Source organism: Hibiscus syriacus, unplaced genomic scaffold (assembly GCF_006381635.1).
Source record: "Hibiscus syriacus cultivar Baekdansim isolate YM2019G1 unplaced genomic scaffold, ASM638163v2 tig00000329_pilon, whole genome shotgun sequence".
NCBI classification, from domain to species: domain Eukaryota; kingdom Viridiplantae; phylum Streptophyta; class Magnoliopsida; order Malvales; family Malvaceae; genus Hibiscus; species Hibiscus syriacus.
Genome location: NW_024061782.1, coordinates 596,778 through 614,550, shown reverse-complemented (window position 1 = coordinate 614,550; position 17,773 = coordinate 596,778). Strand labels below are relative to the sequence as shown.

The 17,773-nt window shown below is 35.3% G+C and overlaps 2 protein-coding genes across 3 annotated transcripts; both read left to right on the top strand.

Annotated features, from left to right (window-relative positions):
* The first annotated feature begins 5,255 nt into the window (after positions 1–5,255).
* On the top strand, positions 5,256–5,983 carry LOC120169496. Of its 2 annotated transcripts, none has more exons than XM_039177651.1 (2): positions 5,256–5,682; positions 5,768–5,983. In XM_039177651.1, exons 1-2 carry the CDS (start codon positions 5,348–5,350, stop codon positions 5,778–5,780), a joined length of 348 nt encoding a protein of 115 aa, XP_039033582.1. In that variant the 5' UTR covers positions 5,256–5,347; the 3' UTR covers positions 5,781–5,983. The 2 variants fall into 2 exon arrangements, 1 of the variants encoding a protein (XP_039033582.1); XR_005520678.1 differs by having other exon boundaries at positions 5,447–5,688.
* A 7,328-nt stretch (positions 5,984–13,311) lies between these two features.
* LOC120175060 lies at positions 13,312–13,854 on the top strand. The gene has a single exon (XM_039181792.1). It carries the CDS (start codon positions 13,312–13,314, stop codon positions 13,852–13,854), a length of 543 nt encoding a protein of 180 aa, XP_039037723.1.
* The last annotated feature ends 3,919 nt before the right edge of the window (positions 13,855–17,773 follow it).

Below are 17,773 nucleotides of genomic sequence, written 5' to 3'. Positions count from 1 at the left end.
GAAAAGCAAGTAAATCTTCACGTTGGGGAGAAATCCGATGAAAGGTCAGACATGTTGGAATGTCCGGTTTGTGGGGCATTTGCTGCTTCAACAGTGAATGCGTTGAATGCTCATGTTGATAGCTGCCTTGCTCAAGCATCTAGACAAGAGAGGCGCCAAATGAGGATGCTAATTAGGCCTACAAAATCAAGAACCCCCAAGAAACGTTCCATCACTGATATTTTTGCTGTGGCTCCTCAGATCCAGAAGGTTGATCATGATCCAAAGAAGAAGAAAGTGGCAATCATGAAAAAGTCGATGAACAAAAGGAGGAAGTTGAAGAAGAAGAAGAATAACAAGCAAAATGGGCTGATGATTGTTAACAAGGTATGTTATTTACATCATAAAATATTGCTTATTATGTGCTTTATTACAATCTTGAGTCGTTTGATTTCATTATCTGTATATTTTTAAGATTTTGTAGCATTATTTTTCATTGTTGTTCATATCATGATGAATTGCAATTTGAACTACTTCATGTACTGTGTAGTACAAATATATGTTCTTCATTTCCGATTTCAATAAAATTACTGCTGATAAAACTGTTTAAAGACTGTCTTCATTTCGAGGACTGAGATCACTGAGCAGCTACCTTGCAATTGTACTTGTTGTGTGCAATAATGTTCATCAGCAGCATAAAGAGAGGGGAAAAAAGTAAAAAGAAAGAGACGGAGTTTTCATGTTTGGGAAGTTTTGAGCTGGTTATTATGGGAGCTTAGGTGAGTTGTGGTGCTCCAGCTGTACAATAAGAGTTGGGACAGAAATGTCTTCCATTTCCTAAAGGTTTCTTGTCCTAGATTTAGCATATCTATCCTAGAGTACTCATGCTGTTGTTTTCTTTTAATTACTGTTGCAATATTTTTTCCCTTCTTTTTTTGTATCAAAGATAATCATTTAGCTATTGGGGCCAGTCTTGGTTTTGATCTAATGGCTAGTGTTTCAACCTATTGTTGGAGTTGCTCATTATTGATGTTTATAGATTATGGACACTAGGGAAGGACTTCAATAATAATTTCAGGTGAACTGTTTAAGCTATAAGCTAGGATTGATGATAATGTGGTCTGGAAAATTGCCTAGGATATGGAGCATTGTTAAATTGTTGTCATGATCTTATGAGGGAAATGTGAACTGGCTATGGTAATTCTTTGATTATGCAATCTATGTGTTTGTGGGCCAGTATATGGATGATGCCAAATGCGGATCTGGGAGTATGTCATCGGATGCTTACCAGCTGCATAATGAGATAGAGTCTGTTCATATTTTATGAGTCTCTTGTAGTTTTTTGTAACTCTTCTTTGTGTTAATGGAAGAAACGTTGGATTAATCGGTACGGGTTGTGGTTTTTTGTAACTCTTCTTGGTTTTGATCTAATGGCTAGTGTTTCAACCTATTATTGGAGTTGCTCATTATTGATGTTTATAGATTATGGACACTAGGGAAGGACTTCAATAATAATTTCAGGTGACCTGTCTAAGCTATAAGCTAGGATTGATGATAATGTGGTCTGGAAAATTGCCTAGGATATGGAGCATTGTTAAATTGTTGTCATGATCTTATGAGGGAAATGTGAACTGGCTATGGTAATTCTTTGTTTATGCAATCTATGTGTTTGTGAGCCAGTATATGGATGATGCCAAATGCGGATCTGGGAGTATGTCATCGGATGCTTACCAGCTGCATAATGAGATAGAGTCTGTTCATATTTTATGAGTCTCTTGTAGTTTTTTGTAACTCTTCTTTGTGTTAATGGAAGAAACGTTGGATTAATCGGTACGGGTTGTGGTTTTATTGATCATTTAAGGGTGAAGTCACCCTTTTTGCCTCGTGCATGGACTTTCGCTCATTGTTTTGTATAGTAGGTGGAATTTCTAACTATCGGGAAAATGCTTTTGGCGTATTGATATGAGCACAAGCCTTTTCCGTTGGCTTGATGAGGAAGTGTTGATGGAAAGTATAGGGACATGGCTATAAAGATACTTTTGAGATGAAAATATTGACAGAATGTTCATTGTAGATGATGTGATAGCTGAAAATATGAGCAGTCTTGTTTTATAAGTTACACTAGTTATTGATAAGCATCTTGGTTAGAGCATGAGGAAATAGTAATATTTCATTTATGCTGTTGCACTTCCCAAAACACGTATGAAAGATCTTCTGTCGGAAAGGGGAAAAATATCAAAATGATGATGAAGTCTTGAGATACTCTTGCATTGTGCTGGTGTACGATGTTGTGCAGTCTTATCTGTAAGGTTTGTGTCTTTGTGAAACATACTGTTGAAATGCAATTAATACGACAAATAAGAATGTTCTTCCAAGTATAAACCGATCGGCGGAAGATTCCTTCCTAGGTAGTTGGCTTACTATGTTTCCTTCTAGCAGAAGTGTTTTGCAATGGGTTGTTTGAGAACATTCATGTAGCATTACATTGTTTTTCCTTTGTAGTGTTTTAATGAGTGCATTTAGGCATTTTTTGTCTATACAATTAAAGGGCATTCTTTTGTTATATGCATGATGTTACCATCGAAAACTGTACTCTCATAGGGCCGCAAGAGGAAAAGAATGCTGGTGTTAACTAATCACTAGTAAGAAAATAAATGAATTACTGAGAATGCAGTACGTACCTTCAAATTTATATTATTTGAATAAATATCAAATTCGGAATAAGATACTTGGCATGATGATGCTTCTGTTTTCGTGTCTCAGGAAAATGGTGCCAAGCTGAAGCTGCAAACTCCTGTCAATTTCAAGAGGAAAGCAAATACACTGTGCAATAGGGGCTCGAATGCCATTGCTATCCTTGGAAAGAAACCAAGTCTGAAATGCATGTCTGCAAAGAAGAAAAGCAAGGTGTTTCAAGCATCGCAACTAATTGTAGAGTGTGAAAAGCCATGTTCATCTATTCGTGGCATTCTCAAGAACCAGGCCAAATGTACTTCTGGGCAAAATGCTGTAACGTGTAATACGAGGGTCACTACTCTAGCAAGCCCCAGTGGCATCCAACATTCAGTCAGGCATGTCAGTTTCTCAGGTAAGGATGACATACTTGGTCCACATAAGAAACATGTTGCTTCATTCGGGGAAAATATCTGCCATGTTGATTCGGATTCAGATGAGCTGTTGGAGAAAGGTCACAAGAATGATGATGATAAAGAATTTCAGACTAGAGAGATAAACACAAGTGACGACGAGGATGTTTCTTTTAGCACAGAAAATGAGATCAGGGTGCAAGATGCAAAGGAGAAGCAACTGTGGCCTGATATGCATTATAATGCTGATAAATCAAAATTTCTCGGACCTGGTATCTTGGTGCAAGAAAAAGCAAATCATTTTTCAAATCGATCTTTGCGTCCAGGTCAAGTTGTATTAGATTCTGGTAATTTGCATATGTCTAACCAAGGTAATCAAACTGCATTTCATAACCCTCCATTTGCCGTGGCTCCTAGACACTTCTCTGCAGTGAAAAAGATCCCGAATCCTTTTGCCAACTCTCAAGTAGGTGGCGGTGTTTCAACAACTTTGAAATGCAGTTCCCAATTTGTTGATTATTTAGGAGATTGCACCCAGGAAGTTGTTACAAGTTCTTCTAAGGCAAATCCAAGGGCATCTTTGCATCCTTCATCATCTGGTTTTGCTTTGAGTAAAAATGCAAATGGAACTTCCCCGTTTCCATCACAATTCACTTCACAAAATGTTTCTGGTCATGCTTTGTCTCATCAGCTAGTGTATTGGCCGACTCCTAGTGAACTGAGGGGGAGGTTGTGTACCCTTCCGGACCGTGAATTGAAGGAAGTTGCCTTAAGAGAAAAGTGCCGGGATGAGGAATTTTTTGGCTTGCCTCTAAATTCACTAGGTGAACTAGTCCAGAACAATTCAAATGGAAAAGGAGGATTCAACCAGCTAAAGAAACCGAATCCAACACCAGGTTCTTCCAATAGCATCAACAATATCCTCTTGCCAGGTTCTTCCAATAGCATTAACAATCTCCTCTTGCCACGTGGAATGGATGATCATTCAATCATGAAAGAGAAGCATTTTATTGAATGTTCACTTCCGAACTATTTATTTCCTGCGCAGAATCACATGAAAGGAAATGCTACCGTACATTTATCGGCCAGATTAGGGGCTGCAGATTTACAAGACCTTAGAAAAGATGGCTACTTTACAAATTCTGATAGGAGAGGCAGCCGCTTTGACTGTTTGGTGTATTCAGACGTAAATCCGATGAACATATCTTTCAGTGGATGCGGACGATATGACCAGTTTCGGAACCAAAAGGAAAAAGACATGAGCCATGCAACCAAAACTGCGGAGAAGATGTTACTGAATAGTGCCACTCCAACAATGAGGTTGATGGGAAAAGATGTTACAGTTTATCGAAGTAGTGATGAGAGGCAAGGATTTGCAGATGCTCCTAAAAGTACTGCTCTTCAGAGTTCCTGTGTTAATAAACACTTTCAGCAAGAATGGCTTCTGGATTCAGCATCAGGAATGTGTAACGGAGTACCTGTTCAACAATTTGAAATAATGAACAAGCAGGCCTTTCCCAGCAATGCACTCATGAAGCCTCTTGAATCTAATTTCTTTAAACCAAGCCTCAACTGGCAAGCAAATCCGGAATTTCGAAATAGCAGCAGCATTACAATTGCTCAAGATCCTTGTCCAATCTCACACCATTTGGCTCATCCACACACATCCCATGTTATATTTGACAATGGAGCTGACTCCCATGAGCCTTTCTTATCAAGAACAGAAGCATTAAGAGTTACCTCGCGACAACCTGCAGTATCGGCTTCACACAGAAACTATCAGAATATAAACGGGTATTCTGTTGAACTCGAAAACAACCAGAACCTACCGAATGCTGGAAGGTCATCTTTCAACTTTCCCTTTTTGCACCCAGATCATGTTGAACAAGTCCAACCATATTGGTGTCCAGAATCCTCGAAGAGCCTGATCCCATGGTTATTACAAGCAACACAGCAAGTGCAGGCACCTAGTACACCTTCTCAACTGTTTCCTGATGTGGGTGGTAGACATTGTCTGCATACTGCTCAAACTAGTTCTCTTATGAACCGCTCGGTTCCTCGTTTTCCAATAGTTTCTTATGATCGCAATCCGATGATCTCTTACTCACAAATGGAAATTTCATCTGGGCAACCATCTTTAGTTAAACCAACATCTATTGACCTAAGTCAGAGGAACCGAACCAAGTTCAAAGACAGAATGAAGTCAAAAAATTGACAGCAGTAAGGAACCTGATATTTTCCATAAGGCAAGGAAGGGGCCTGCAGTTAAAGAAGATTATCTAATGAATCCCATGAAGGTAACAAATCTAGGAATTCGAGATGAATCGAGAGCTGCAACTCGGTTGACTGAAGCAAGCTTTGGAGGATGGATTCCGAATGAGTCTCAATGCACTGGGTTCAGACTTTCAGCTGGGATCGATTCTTCCAATGTTGATTCATATGGTGTGACAAGATTGAGTCCAATTAAATTGAGTCCTGGAGTGAAGCACATACTGCAACCGAACCAAAACGTGGATCCGGACAACTCAAGGTTAATCCATTCAACCATCCCTTTTGCATCCCTGACCGAGAGCGGCAACACGTTGGAGACTCGGAAGAAATCAACAAAGATTTACAGGTTTTAGTAAGTCTTCTCGTCCTGCTGATAATTTTCCTTAGTTTTTTGTCACCCAGTTTTATAAATCATGCATGTGATTGTACAGGACTGTATACTAGCCAAGCAGGATAGGAGGCCGAATTTCTCTGCTCTTTGCTTTCAAGTTCCATGGAATCAATTAAAGAAAGAAGCTCAGTTTTCATGATTTGCTGCCATCACCAACCAGTGAGATTGTATATTTATATACATATATATTGACGGACATAAAGAGCAAACAACCAGAAGAATATCTCTTGCATCAGTTAATTACTACATCATGAATTAAGATTTGTAATTGTAATTTGTAACTCAATGTTGTAAAAGTGGATTGATGCCTTCACCGACCATTTTCTTCTTGAAATTTGTATGTGATGAAGCATCTTGCAATATCTCGTTCTCAATGTAAGGCCAAGGATAACAACCGACATAGTGGCTATCAGTTGGCCTCCTAGTGGCCCTAAATCTGCCTATAAATCGGAGCAAATGCCATCCATTTTTAAATGATTAGATTAGCTAGATTTAATAGTTGAAATTAAAAAAAAACAAATTGAAGGAAAAATTTCTTTTATGAGTATTTCTTCATTTTCTATTTTTAATTTCAATCATTTTTTTAATATTTTACTGTGTAAAAAGTATGTAGAACTTTTAAATTTGTAAAACGAGTTGAGACCTCAATGAATTATTTACTTGATCCATAAATCCTTGATTGATATAAATTCCATATCCAGGAATTGAACATACATTTCTCCTTCAATTCAAACAAGTTTTTCACTTCTAGCACTTTTGAGAGATACATAACCACAATGAAACTTGATGCATTCCATGGCAGTCAGTGATAATCGTAAAGACTAATGTTTCTTTGTTTCTTTCTCAGACTGAAAACCCAATTTACAAAGGCCAAAAACGTTAGGAATAGAGAAGAAAAAGGAACGAATACGAACAGAAATATGTGTATGTTGATGATTCGTTCGAAGGCAGACCAGCCATGCTTGTCAACTTACTCGGCAACATATTTCCTAGCGTCTAAGCTAATCATCTGGAGGGTCTTCTTTTTGATCGTCTGTATAATTTGATCCCCCAAATCCTCCTTGTGACACCTCAATTTATGGGCTAAATTTTAATAATTTTAAGTATCGAATTAAAGTAGTAACAAGGGAAAAGTTGGGGACCAAATTGCAAATTTTTAAAAGTTGTATCTCGGTTTTGAAACCTCTGGAAAGTTCAAGGTCTTGAACCCAAATTTTACCATTTTTATACCCAATGAAAAATAAATTTACCTCGGTCGGTTAAACCTCAAAATTTTCCCCAAATGAACCCAAATCCCTAACCCCCAAAATTCCTCCCCATCGGCCCATCTTTGTCGCCTCGATCCACCGTCGTCCAGCCACCTCAGCTCGAGCCGCCACTACCAATAGATTCATCGTCGAACGGTGATCAAAACTCGACCATCCTCCTGCCGTGAAACGTCGCCGTCAGCCGTGAATCGAAGATCAAAGGAGCGACGAAAACCCATCGGCCACATTGGTTTCTTGCGTTTTCACACTAATCTCGAGCCCCGGAGACCACACCGCCTGTACCGTTGTTCTCCTCGTCTTTTTCCGAACAAAACCCGATAAGGATCGTCGCTGCTCCGTTCGACCGCCGTGGGTAAGTCATCGGTCACTTTTATAGGTATTTCAATCATGATTTTGGCTGATTATTGATGTTGTTGAATTGATTTGGTCAAGTGCTTGAGCAGTGTGTAATCGGTCGCCTGAAACTGCCTCTGTCGTCGTCCCGCGTGCCGCCATGCGCCGGCTGTACGCGTGGAGCTTGTTTTGGTATGGGGAAATTTCCAGAACCGGGTCAACCCGACCCACCTGGTCCAGTCCAATCAATGAGTCAACTCGATTGAGTCATTTCACCAAGTCAACTCGTTGACTTTGACCAAGTCAAACTGTTGACTGGTCTGACTGTTGACTTTGACAGGTCATACCTTTGACTGTTGACTTTGACTTTGACTGAAAAAGTCAAATGTTCCGAAAATCTCTATTTTATGTTTTTCGACTTCCTGAGTCTAAATCTGAAGTTCGTTTAGCCAAATTCGCACCTAGTAAGCCGTTTTTCAATGTTTTATCTTCAGATTCAAGTTGATTTCTCATTTAAGTTCAGTTTCTAACGTAAATTCGTTTGTTATGTATCTGAGGAATTTTTGGAAATTGAATTAAAGTTCTAGGACATTCGAATGGAGATTAAATGGTCGATCTATATGGCATAAAAATCGAGGTAATACTTTACTACTTTTGTATGCTTTTCAGGACTCACTAATAAATGGTAAATGCATGAATGGAAATAATTGGTCCATTAGGGTAGTTAACTATCTTTGGACTCACACAAAAATTGGATTAAAGACGAAATAATGTATAAGACTCTAACTGCTCAAAAAAGGAATTGGTAGACTGATCGAAAACAAATTTCAGTTCAATGATTTAATCAGTAAATCAATCAATCCTAGAACGCGAAAATTCTGAATAATCTCGTTCAAGGTTAAATGTTGGAAAGATTTGGAAAGATTTTACCAAAAAAATAACACCATGGGATAAAATTACGAAAATGTTCGTGTATTAAAAAAGAACCAAGACTTTCCCTAGTGGTGAAATTAACCTCCAGTGAGCAAATGATCAAAGTACTCTGAACTTTAATGGAACTAGAATACTTTCAAGCTTAAGTTACCCGAAGTAATGTCACTGACAGAATTGAATGAAATGACGATAATACCCTTAAAGAGTAAAAGGACTATGGATGAATATGATAATAGATACGACTCGAGAACTTAAATTATTATCCACTTGGAATCTTGGAATCACCGATTAAACTCTTGATTTATTTGGAAAGCCCCTGAAGTGTAATATGTTTCAAAGCACGTCCAAGCCCTGGAATAACTAATACCCTCAACTATGGAAGGAATCAATCAATCTCGTATAAAATGACTATATATTATGACCAAGTTGAACTAAATGGAAGTATTGTAAGTATTTGAATTTCAAAACGACCGAATTACTTAGGAAACTCCTAAGCGACCGGAATAAACTTGAATACTAATTGAATTAAGTACCCCGATGATATTGAATTAAGAGAATAACTTGGATAAGTCTGGAAACACTAATAATTTTATTTGTTGTACCATCCATAAGGGTTTTGAATCACGAATCAAGCACGTCGACATTTCCTAATAGCGTTGCAATGCCGAATTGGAATAAAGACCATTGGAATACCTGTTTGTCTCCCTAAGATCCATTCTGCGATGATTCTGAAGATGATCAATTCGATAATAATTGTCTGTATTAAAAGTGAATACTCTGGAAGTGCAACGATTTGACAGGTTGACAGATATCATTGATGAGACTTGTACAGTTCGAGTTAACTCGACATTATGATAGATCGACACAAATCGTAAATGCCCTGAAATCTTTGTTTCTCCCTTAACAACTCAAATCACTAAGAACCTAATGCCAAAATGCCTTTGGTTTCTTAAATAATGAAATCACTCATGTTATATTTGAAAACACAAGTAACTCATATGCAAATGATTCTGAATATCTTTCTGATTACATGGTGCCTCCGAAAAATGTTTGAATACTATATAATCCTGATAAATCACGTTCTGAATAACTGATGATCCTGTTTGTAACATCCTAAAATTCGGGTTAGTGACTAAACTGAGAATTTTTGGAATTTGAGGATCAATTTAAGGAAATTGATAAGTTCAAGAATTTAAATAGGACTATTTCAATATTGGATTAAATCATAATTATAGAATAAGTAAAGGGCATTATGGTAATTAGTTTAAAAAGATATTTTCTTTCCCTTATTAAGAATGAAACACGTGGGATATGAAGAGTGATCTAGAACTATTCTTTTCCTTCTTCATTTCTTCTTCTCGTGGGTTCAAGCTCAAACCTCAAAGGTGAGTTTTAATTTTATGATTAATTCTTGAATGTTTAAGTTGGGTTTTATTTCATGAGTGTTATATAAGCTTAAGGAAACCTTATATAAGTTTAAAACACCTAAAGGAGAGAATTAGAAAGGGAATTTGATTAAGGGTTGAGAAATGAATTCTTGATATAAAGAGGTTTTTGAAGTTTTAAAGATGGATTTGACTTGTCAATGGTTAATTAAGAAGTTAAAGGTGATAGAATTGAATTTAGAACACATGGAAAATTTAATGAAATTCTTTGATTCAAGAATTATGGTGGATTATGGGAGATGGTAAAGTTTTATAGTGTTATAAGAAGGTTGATACATGTATAGATAAGTTTTAAGGCATAAGGGGGGGTAATAAGTAGAATTTGAGGTCAAAGTAAGAATTTTCGGGCTCAAAATGTAATTTCTGGGTTGTGTGCATCAATGCATATTCAATATGCATCGATGCACTCTCAAATAAATAAACATCGAGTATAGTTGGTGCATAGATGCATGAGGAGTGCATCGATGCATCCCCTTCAAATGGAAACATCGAATGTAAATTGTGTATCGATGCATGGTAGTGCATCGATGCACATGTTAAAGAATGCATCGATGCACTGAAGAATGCACCGATGCACTTCAATGGGAAATGAAATAAATCGTTATTCAGTCTATGAAATGATAGATTAAAGTATATTAATTAGATACTGATAGTATCAATGCATGATTATGTAGACATCGATCGAAAGCAAAGTCCGAATAGGTCGACAGAGTAAGATACGCAACGGAAACAAGAGTTTAAGAGGGTTCATTGAGACCAGGTGAGTACATGATAGTAAGTGTACGTTATGTTAAGGAATTAAGACTTGCGATGAGTCCAATTCTGATATTATATGATATAAGTATTAAAGCATAAACATGTAGTGATATGGTGTTAGATGTATGATATATGAGTAAATGCATATGTTTGATTGTTGAATGCATTTTTATGTGTGAACTATGTAAATGCTTGTATTATGATAATAAGTCATGTGATCATGAAATATATGATAAAACATATATATGAAAATAATATGACCCATATATGCTTCTATTAGAATGCTATATGGTAGGCTAGTATAATAAAATAGATTAGATATTGATAATAAGACATAAGATTATATACATATGTAATATATGTTAAAAGATAAGAAATAATATGTTATATGCATATGAGAAAAAGGTATGTGATGTGATCATGTGTAAAAAGGATGGATAATGTGAATTTCATGGAAAATGCTATGTGAAAGTAAACTACGTGACTATGTGATCATATGAAATGTGATAAAGAGCTATGTGAAAGAACTATGTGATATGAATATGTGAATGTGTAATGAGGTAAAAGATAATGCCCATGTCATGTGTTATGAGAGCTATAGGTATAGTTGCCATGCCAAGAGTCGAGGGTCTATGTGGTCCTTCGGGACATCTATGTGGTCTTTCGGGACATCTATGTGGTCCTTCGGGACAAATTCTACGCGCCCCTAGTGGGATTTATACGAGCTGTGGTGACAGCATAGTGCACAATCTCTATGTACTCACGTACCTTAAGTTCTCAATAGTGTGCATGGGCTTTGAAAAGAAGCCATAATTTGATATAATGATATGTGTGTTTCTCGTGAAATGGTACATGTGATATGCGATATGTATAAGTGATAAGTTATGATTATATGATAATAATGGTAACAAGTGTATATGGGTAATAGTGATATGAGATGTGATATGATTATGTATGATATGATCATAAGTAATTATTGTTGTGGTTGAAGTGATGTTATATGTTTATGTTCAATATATGCTCATATGATGGAATTGGATCAATGATAAAGAAATAAGTAAGGATAAACCGGCAAGTGATGGGTTTAATAGGTATATAAGTATAATATATGTTATATGGAATGTTCATGCATTTGTTAGTTTACTTTATGTATTTACATGTCTCACTTAGTCTATGACTTAGCGTGTAAGTGTTTTACACGTAGGTGTGAACAGTCAGAAGATCAAGCTTTGGATCCGTAGAGCAGCATATCTCCGCACAAAGTTCAGATCAGAAATATTTTGTAAAGTATGTATTGTCATATAATTTAGTATGTTGGCATGTAACCAAGTCATGATATATATGTACGCTCTGACGGAATCTGTTAAGGTTTTAAATATTTTTATGTAAAAGAATTACTTTATAGAATAAAAGTTTTAAATTTTCTATGGTTTTTTTATAAAAGTATATACTTTGACTGGTCAATGTGACACCTCAGACTCATATCCAAGTCGGGTACGGGTTGGGGGTGTTACACTGTCAGTTAATGAACTCTTCTGATAGTGATTCTAACTTCAGGCATTCCATCTGTATACTGAAGATCTATGTTTCCCTTGCCCAATAAGATTATCATGTACCTCCGAATAATATTTGGAACCTCTAGTGTGTTTCCTGATCACATGGATTTTTCTTTGATTTCTGTTATGATCTCTGCTTTGATTTATGATATCTCTGGTTACTGACTAAAAATGTTTTTATTTGGGGTACTCTGGTATCTGGTATGAAAACTCTGGAGGTTCAGTCGCTACTAGTAATTCCTTGTATATGTTCAGCATCGACTGGTAATTCCTATCTCTGGCAGGTTCAGTCACTGCTGGTAATTTCTTGTATAGGTTCAACACCGACTGGTAATTCCTTATGGACCTAAGGCGACCCTTGGGTAAGCTCTATGGCCCCGAGATTTTTCTTGGGTAGGCCCTGTGGCCCCGAGAACTTTCTTGGGTAGGCTATCAGGCCCCAAGGTGCTCCCTTATGTTATGCAATTCTATGAAAATATATATGGCGTTCGGTTAGAGGGTTTTACTATGGTTTTTAAATATACATTTTAAACTACTATTGTTTAAAAAATGATCTGTACATTTTCGTTGGTTTTGTGGGAACACACTAAACACCTTATTCTGATCTCCTGAACCCAGTTATCCGAAACATTTCCTCTGAATTAAAAGCTTATTCTCTTTCACTATCTGAGATATCAGTGGGACCTCAGTTCAGCCTAAAAGTCTGTAGATGTCTGAATCAATAAGGAATCATATGCTTATATGTTATTTGCATGTTCTTCAACATCATTTGGTAGTTCTGTATTACTAAGTTTTCCAAAGCTCAGTCTGTTACTCACCTTTTCAAGTTAAGAGAATTGAACCAGTGCAACTATCGACGTCAGTAAGGGGTTGTTACGATGGAGACGCTTAAAATGGTAACGTTTGTAATGTTGGACACATATTAATAAAAAAAATTAGACACCTAAATAAAATATATAATTTAAATATTTTTTATTAATAATATATTTGATTTACAATGTCCTCAATTACTAAGTCTATTAGGTGTAGGATGATTTCAGCTCGATGAAGAGTAGCAACAGGTGTTTAGGATTACATTAGATTTCCCAAGAGAGAAGTTTTGGCTTCAACCTGCTTTAGAGGTTTCACTTTCACCGCCCCACTCTCAAAAAAGCAAAGCAAAAGCTGCACCCAAAATGTAAAAAATAGAAAAGCGAAGGCCTTCAACTTGAAATTGCCTTTTTTCACGTCTATATAAATCCATCGACTGAGAAAATTAACACATTGCTGATTTGCAGTTAGCATCCAACCACTATGAAGAACAAGCCATCTGTTTTCTTGAAGCAGATAACATCTTCCGTGCTGTCCAGTTCTGTTGCCAAAATCAAATCCATGGCAGCCAAGGGGAAAATGAGTGAAGCTAAAGCCAGGCTCATCATTTCAACACTGATGAAAAGGACGAAGACTGTTTTGCTCGGTTCAATCTCCAACAGGATCCATGAACTCCTTGGCGACAAGGAGATCAACCAAGATCAGCATGAACAAGACGATCAAAGCAAAGCCATTGTTCCATATTCCTACGACTTCACGTCCAATTATGGTGACGACGATGACGATAAATACCCCGACCTGACGCACTCCTTGTTCGACGAGGAATTGGAGTTGAAGGCGGTGGCTCACGGCGGATCCATCGTGGAGATGGTGAAGAACTCGAAAGAGGAAGGAGAGGATTTCCGGTTGGAAGACAAGATCGATCACATTGCGGACTTGTTCATCACCAGGTTCTACAAACAAATGCGCCTGCAAAAGCTATCGTCTTTCAAGAAGCATCAAGAGATGATGGAGAGAAGCGTTTAGAGGCTTCACTCATTCAGCTTTCTTTTTAAAATGTTTTGTTTGTTTGTTTTTTCTTCTTCTTCTTAGTATCGTGTTCGTTTTATAATTAATATCACATTCAAATAAAACTCACTTTAGTAGATTCTATACGACCAAAATGATACAATTAACACGTCAACCCAAAGTTGCCTTTAGTTTTCCTCCCACTTTTTCTAAAGCAATGTCATTTTCTTTAAGTAAATAAATGAGCTAGTAAAATAATTGTTGTTATTTTTTAGGACTCGGATTCTAGCACTATAGATATTAGGGGTGTGAGCGTTCATTGTTGAAAGATTGAGAGTTATCTTTGAACAGATATTGTCTTGTACTTATCTTAGATTATTCAAAAAAAGCCCCGAATATCTATCGAAATGATTATTTTGGTGTTGATTCTTTTTGGAGCATTTTAGTCTTTAACGTTTTGTCTTGAGATAAAAAGTCCTATTTGGATGGAAAGTATTATTTAACAAACGGTTAAAACTCCAAAACTGAAGTTTTCTTACTCTAAAAATGAAATATTGAGACTCAAATGCTCAAAAAAAAAAAGAATCAAAATGATTATTCAATCAAATGTCAGTGATTTTTTTACCATAAAATAAAACAATTAAAATCAAAATATTCTCTCATTTTGATAAATATTAGAAGTTAATTTTGACATTATACTCACAAGATTGATCCTTATAGACAAGGAACCTTTTTCTTTTCTAAAAGACCAGGGGCGTGGTTGAGGATGTGCAAAGCGCGTGACGGCGCATGGCTCAAAAAAATAGGGGCCCCGAAATCGAGTATATATATCAGTTGTTGTCATTAAGAAACATAAAAATAGGTATAGAGTAGTGGTTAGATCATTAGACCCATGATTTTGTTGATCCTAAGTTCGAATCTCGTTAACAAGCAAAATTATTTTTGGGAAAACAATGCAAGTGGGTTTGCCCAGTGTAATATAACTGTAAATTTTTTATTATTTCAGAAAAATAAATTCGAGATCTAAGACCCCTTTATAAGAATTTACACAGGATCCACAACCTAGCCACGGCCCTGTAAAAGACATTCATCAATTTTTCGGGATGCTTACGTTTGGACGAAGAAACTATCACTCACTTTATAATGTGTTATTCATTGAATTTTAAATTAATATAACTACATTACTTAATTTTAGTTTAAATTTCAATTATAACACTAAGTGATTAACATTTCAGGATAAATTTAATTGTAGATTCACGATGTCAACTATGAAGATCAGTTTGACCTTTTCAGCACTGATCACCAACAACACAATTTGGAGGAAATCATGAGCAGTTGCAAAGTTGAGGGAACTAACCAGCAATTTCAACATAGACTTGTTGGTGAAGAAGACAAAGAGTAAGGGGTGATTCGATAATTTGTCCCTAAACTACTTTAAGTTTATTAAAAGAATCATATTAATATTTTATCTAAAATTCAGGAGTTAAAATAAAATTTAAACTCATGTACTAACGTGCTTAACTTTTAAAAATGAGCAAATATAAGAGGTAAGAGAGTATTCCTAACCCATAAATTTTCTATCCACTCAAATGTTAACACATTTCACCTCAGATTGGATAGAAAATAAATAAGGTACGTATGAAATGGATTTGTTTAGTTTTGAATCTATGATTGAATGGATTATAATCAATGCCCTAACCACCGAAACAACCACCTCATTTGATTAAATAAGTACACCAAAATTTGTTTATTTATTTTATAATATTGTTAATAATTGAAAATAAAGAAATAAAAATATTTAAAAAATATTTAATTTTAAATACTTTTATATTTTGAAAACATTATAAAATAAGTTTAATATTTTAAACCAAACTCAATAATATTTGTAATTTTAAACAAAATTTATTGGAGAAATCAACTAATATAAAAATAAAAATATTTTTAAACAAAATAAGTTTGATATTTTTATACGAGATTAAGATAAATAAAATAAAAAAAATTTTAAAAATAAGATAAAAATAACTAAAAAAATTCTAATATTGAACTAAAACAATTAAGCACTAAAAAATTAAAAAAATAATAAACATACCAAAAAGAAAGTTTTAATAGAAATAATATAATAACTAAAACAATTGGTAAAATAATTAAATTATTTTGTTTAAAAATATAAAATACTCAATTTCTATGTTACATGGTTACTTCACCTCTTTCATAAATTTTGTTTTAAATTATAAAATATTTAAAGTTAAATATCATTTGAATATTTTTTATTTTTCTATCATTGATAATATTATGAAATAGATATGTTGATGTAAAGAATTAACCAAACGAGGCATTTGATTTAGTGGTTAGGGAATTTTTGTGGTAACATGTGTCACTAAAAATATATGTCATGATCATGTGTTAACACGTGACACATCTTGATTGAAGGGTTAATTTATTGAATTAAATTTAAATTAGGACCAATTAATCAAATATATAAATATTGAGGACTAAATATATAAATTTTTATTTTACTAATTGCTACATCAACACTTTGTGAAATATTAATGGTAAGTGGCTCGTTTGGATATAATTAAATAATTAGATATTTTTATTGACAAAATCAAAGATCAATGATTAAAGTGAAAGAAATAATAATTGAGAGGTCATAGTTTACCCTAAAACTATCTTGTACATTACAATCAACCTTAAAATACAATTTATTATAGGATAAACTATGTGAATACTCTATTTTGTTTTTTATTTGACCGACTTTTGTCACTAATTTAAAAATAGGTACATGGTCTGCTAACGTTATTGATACGTTCGATTTTAGTATCTAACGCTATCGATATGTTAACTTTCGTTAATCCTTTAATAAAGTATTAAATTAAAATTTTAAAAAATCCACGCTATTCTTCTTTTTTTTCATTTCGACAAAACCATACAAAACAAACCCATTAAAATTTTCCTCTCCACATTTGATAGAGAGTGAAAATTGGACTTAGATCTTGATTAATTTTCATCATTCAGGAATCATGTTTGTTACTTTTATCCCTTAAACTCAAAACTAAAGGTTGCCATTGTTATTAATTTATAGTCATTTGTTTTTTTCACACTTTTGTTACATATTAAGCAAAACAAATATTAAATGTAATCAGACATTTGAAGCATAAAGAAGTTGTTTGTCAGAGAACCATTTTCTCTGTGAATGTCGAAAGCCATTTGACATAGCTTTTGAACTTCATCGAATTGCAACGCCTGCACGTAAGCTTCAGCCAAAAACCTGCAAGTCTCACCGACACTGGGATCTGTTTCTCCAAGGACTTGTTTCACGACTTCGAGGCCTGTGGTATAACAAGTTATGGCTTTGTCGAGATGCCCTAACATTGCATACGTGTCACCCAACTACATATGACAAGCAAATTTAGCAAGAGCATGTTCTTGGCCTTCTTAATCGCTAGAATCTCATCGATTGTTCGATAAGAGGAACCGCCTCATTGTACTGGCCTAAGCCGCAATATATTGCTACAGTAACAAGCAAACACATGACCAGTTCTAAGCTGGGTTTCTCGATGGCACAAAGTTCATATGATTTCGCCGCTTGAAGTGTTAATTGAAGATCTTTCGAGGGATTATCTCCTGAAGAAACCAAATCTCTAGCTTGCTTGAGTAACAATGGTCCGATATCGGGATTACCTAACCATGACTCAGAAGCATCCTCAATCTCTTTTTGTAACTTTGACCCTTTCCCTATCTTCATGGATGCAACTCTCGTGTTTGATCTGTTTGGAGTCTTATTGTTTGGCTTATTGATTAAAGGTTTCTCTTGTGGACTTTTTCCCTTAAATAGGTTTTCACTAATTCTTCAAAGTCCAATTGCAATTAAGATTCTTTATTGCCATGATCTAAAGAAATCGAATTTGCAGTTACAGGTTGAGTCTTGTGCAACTGC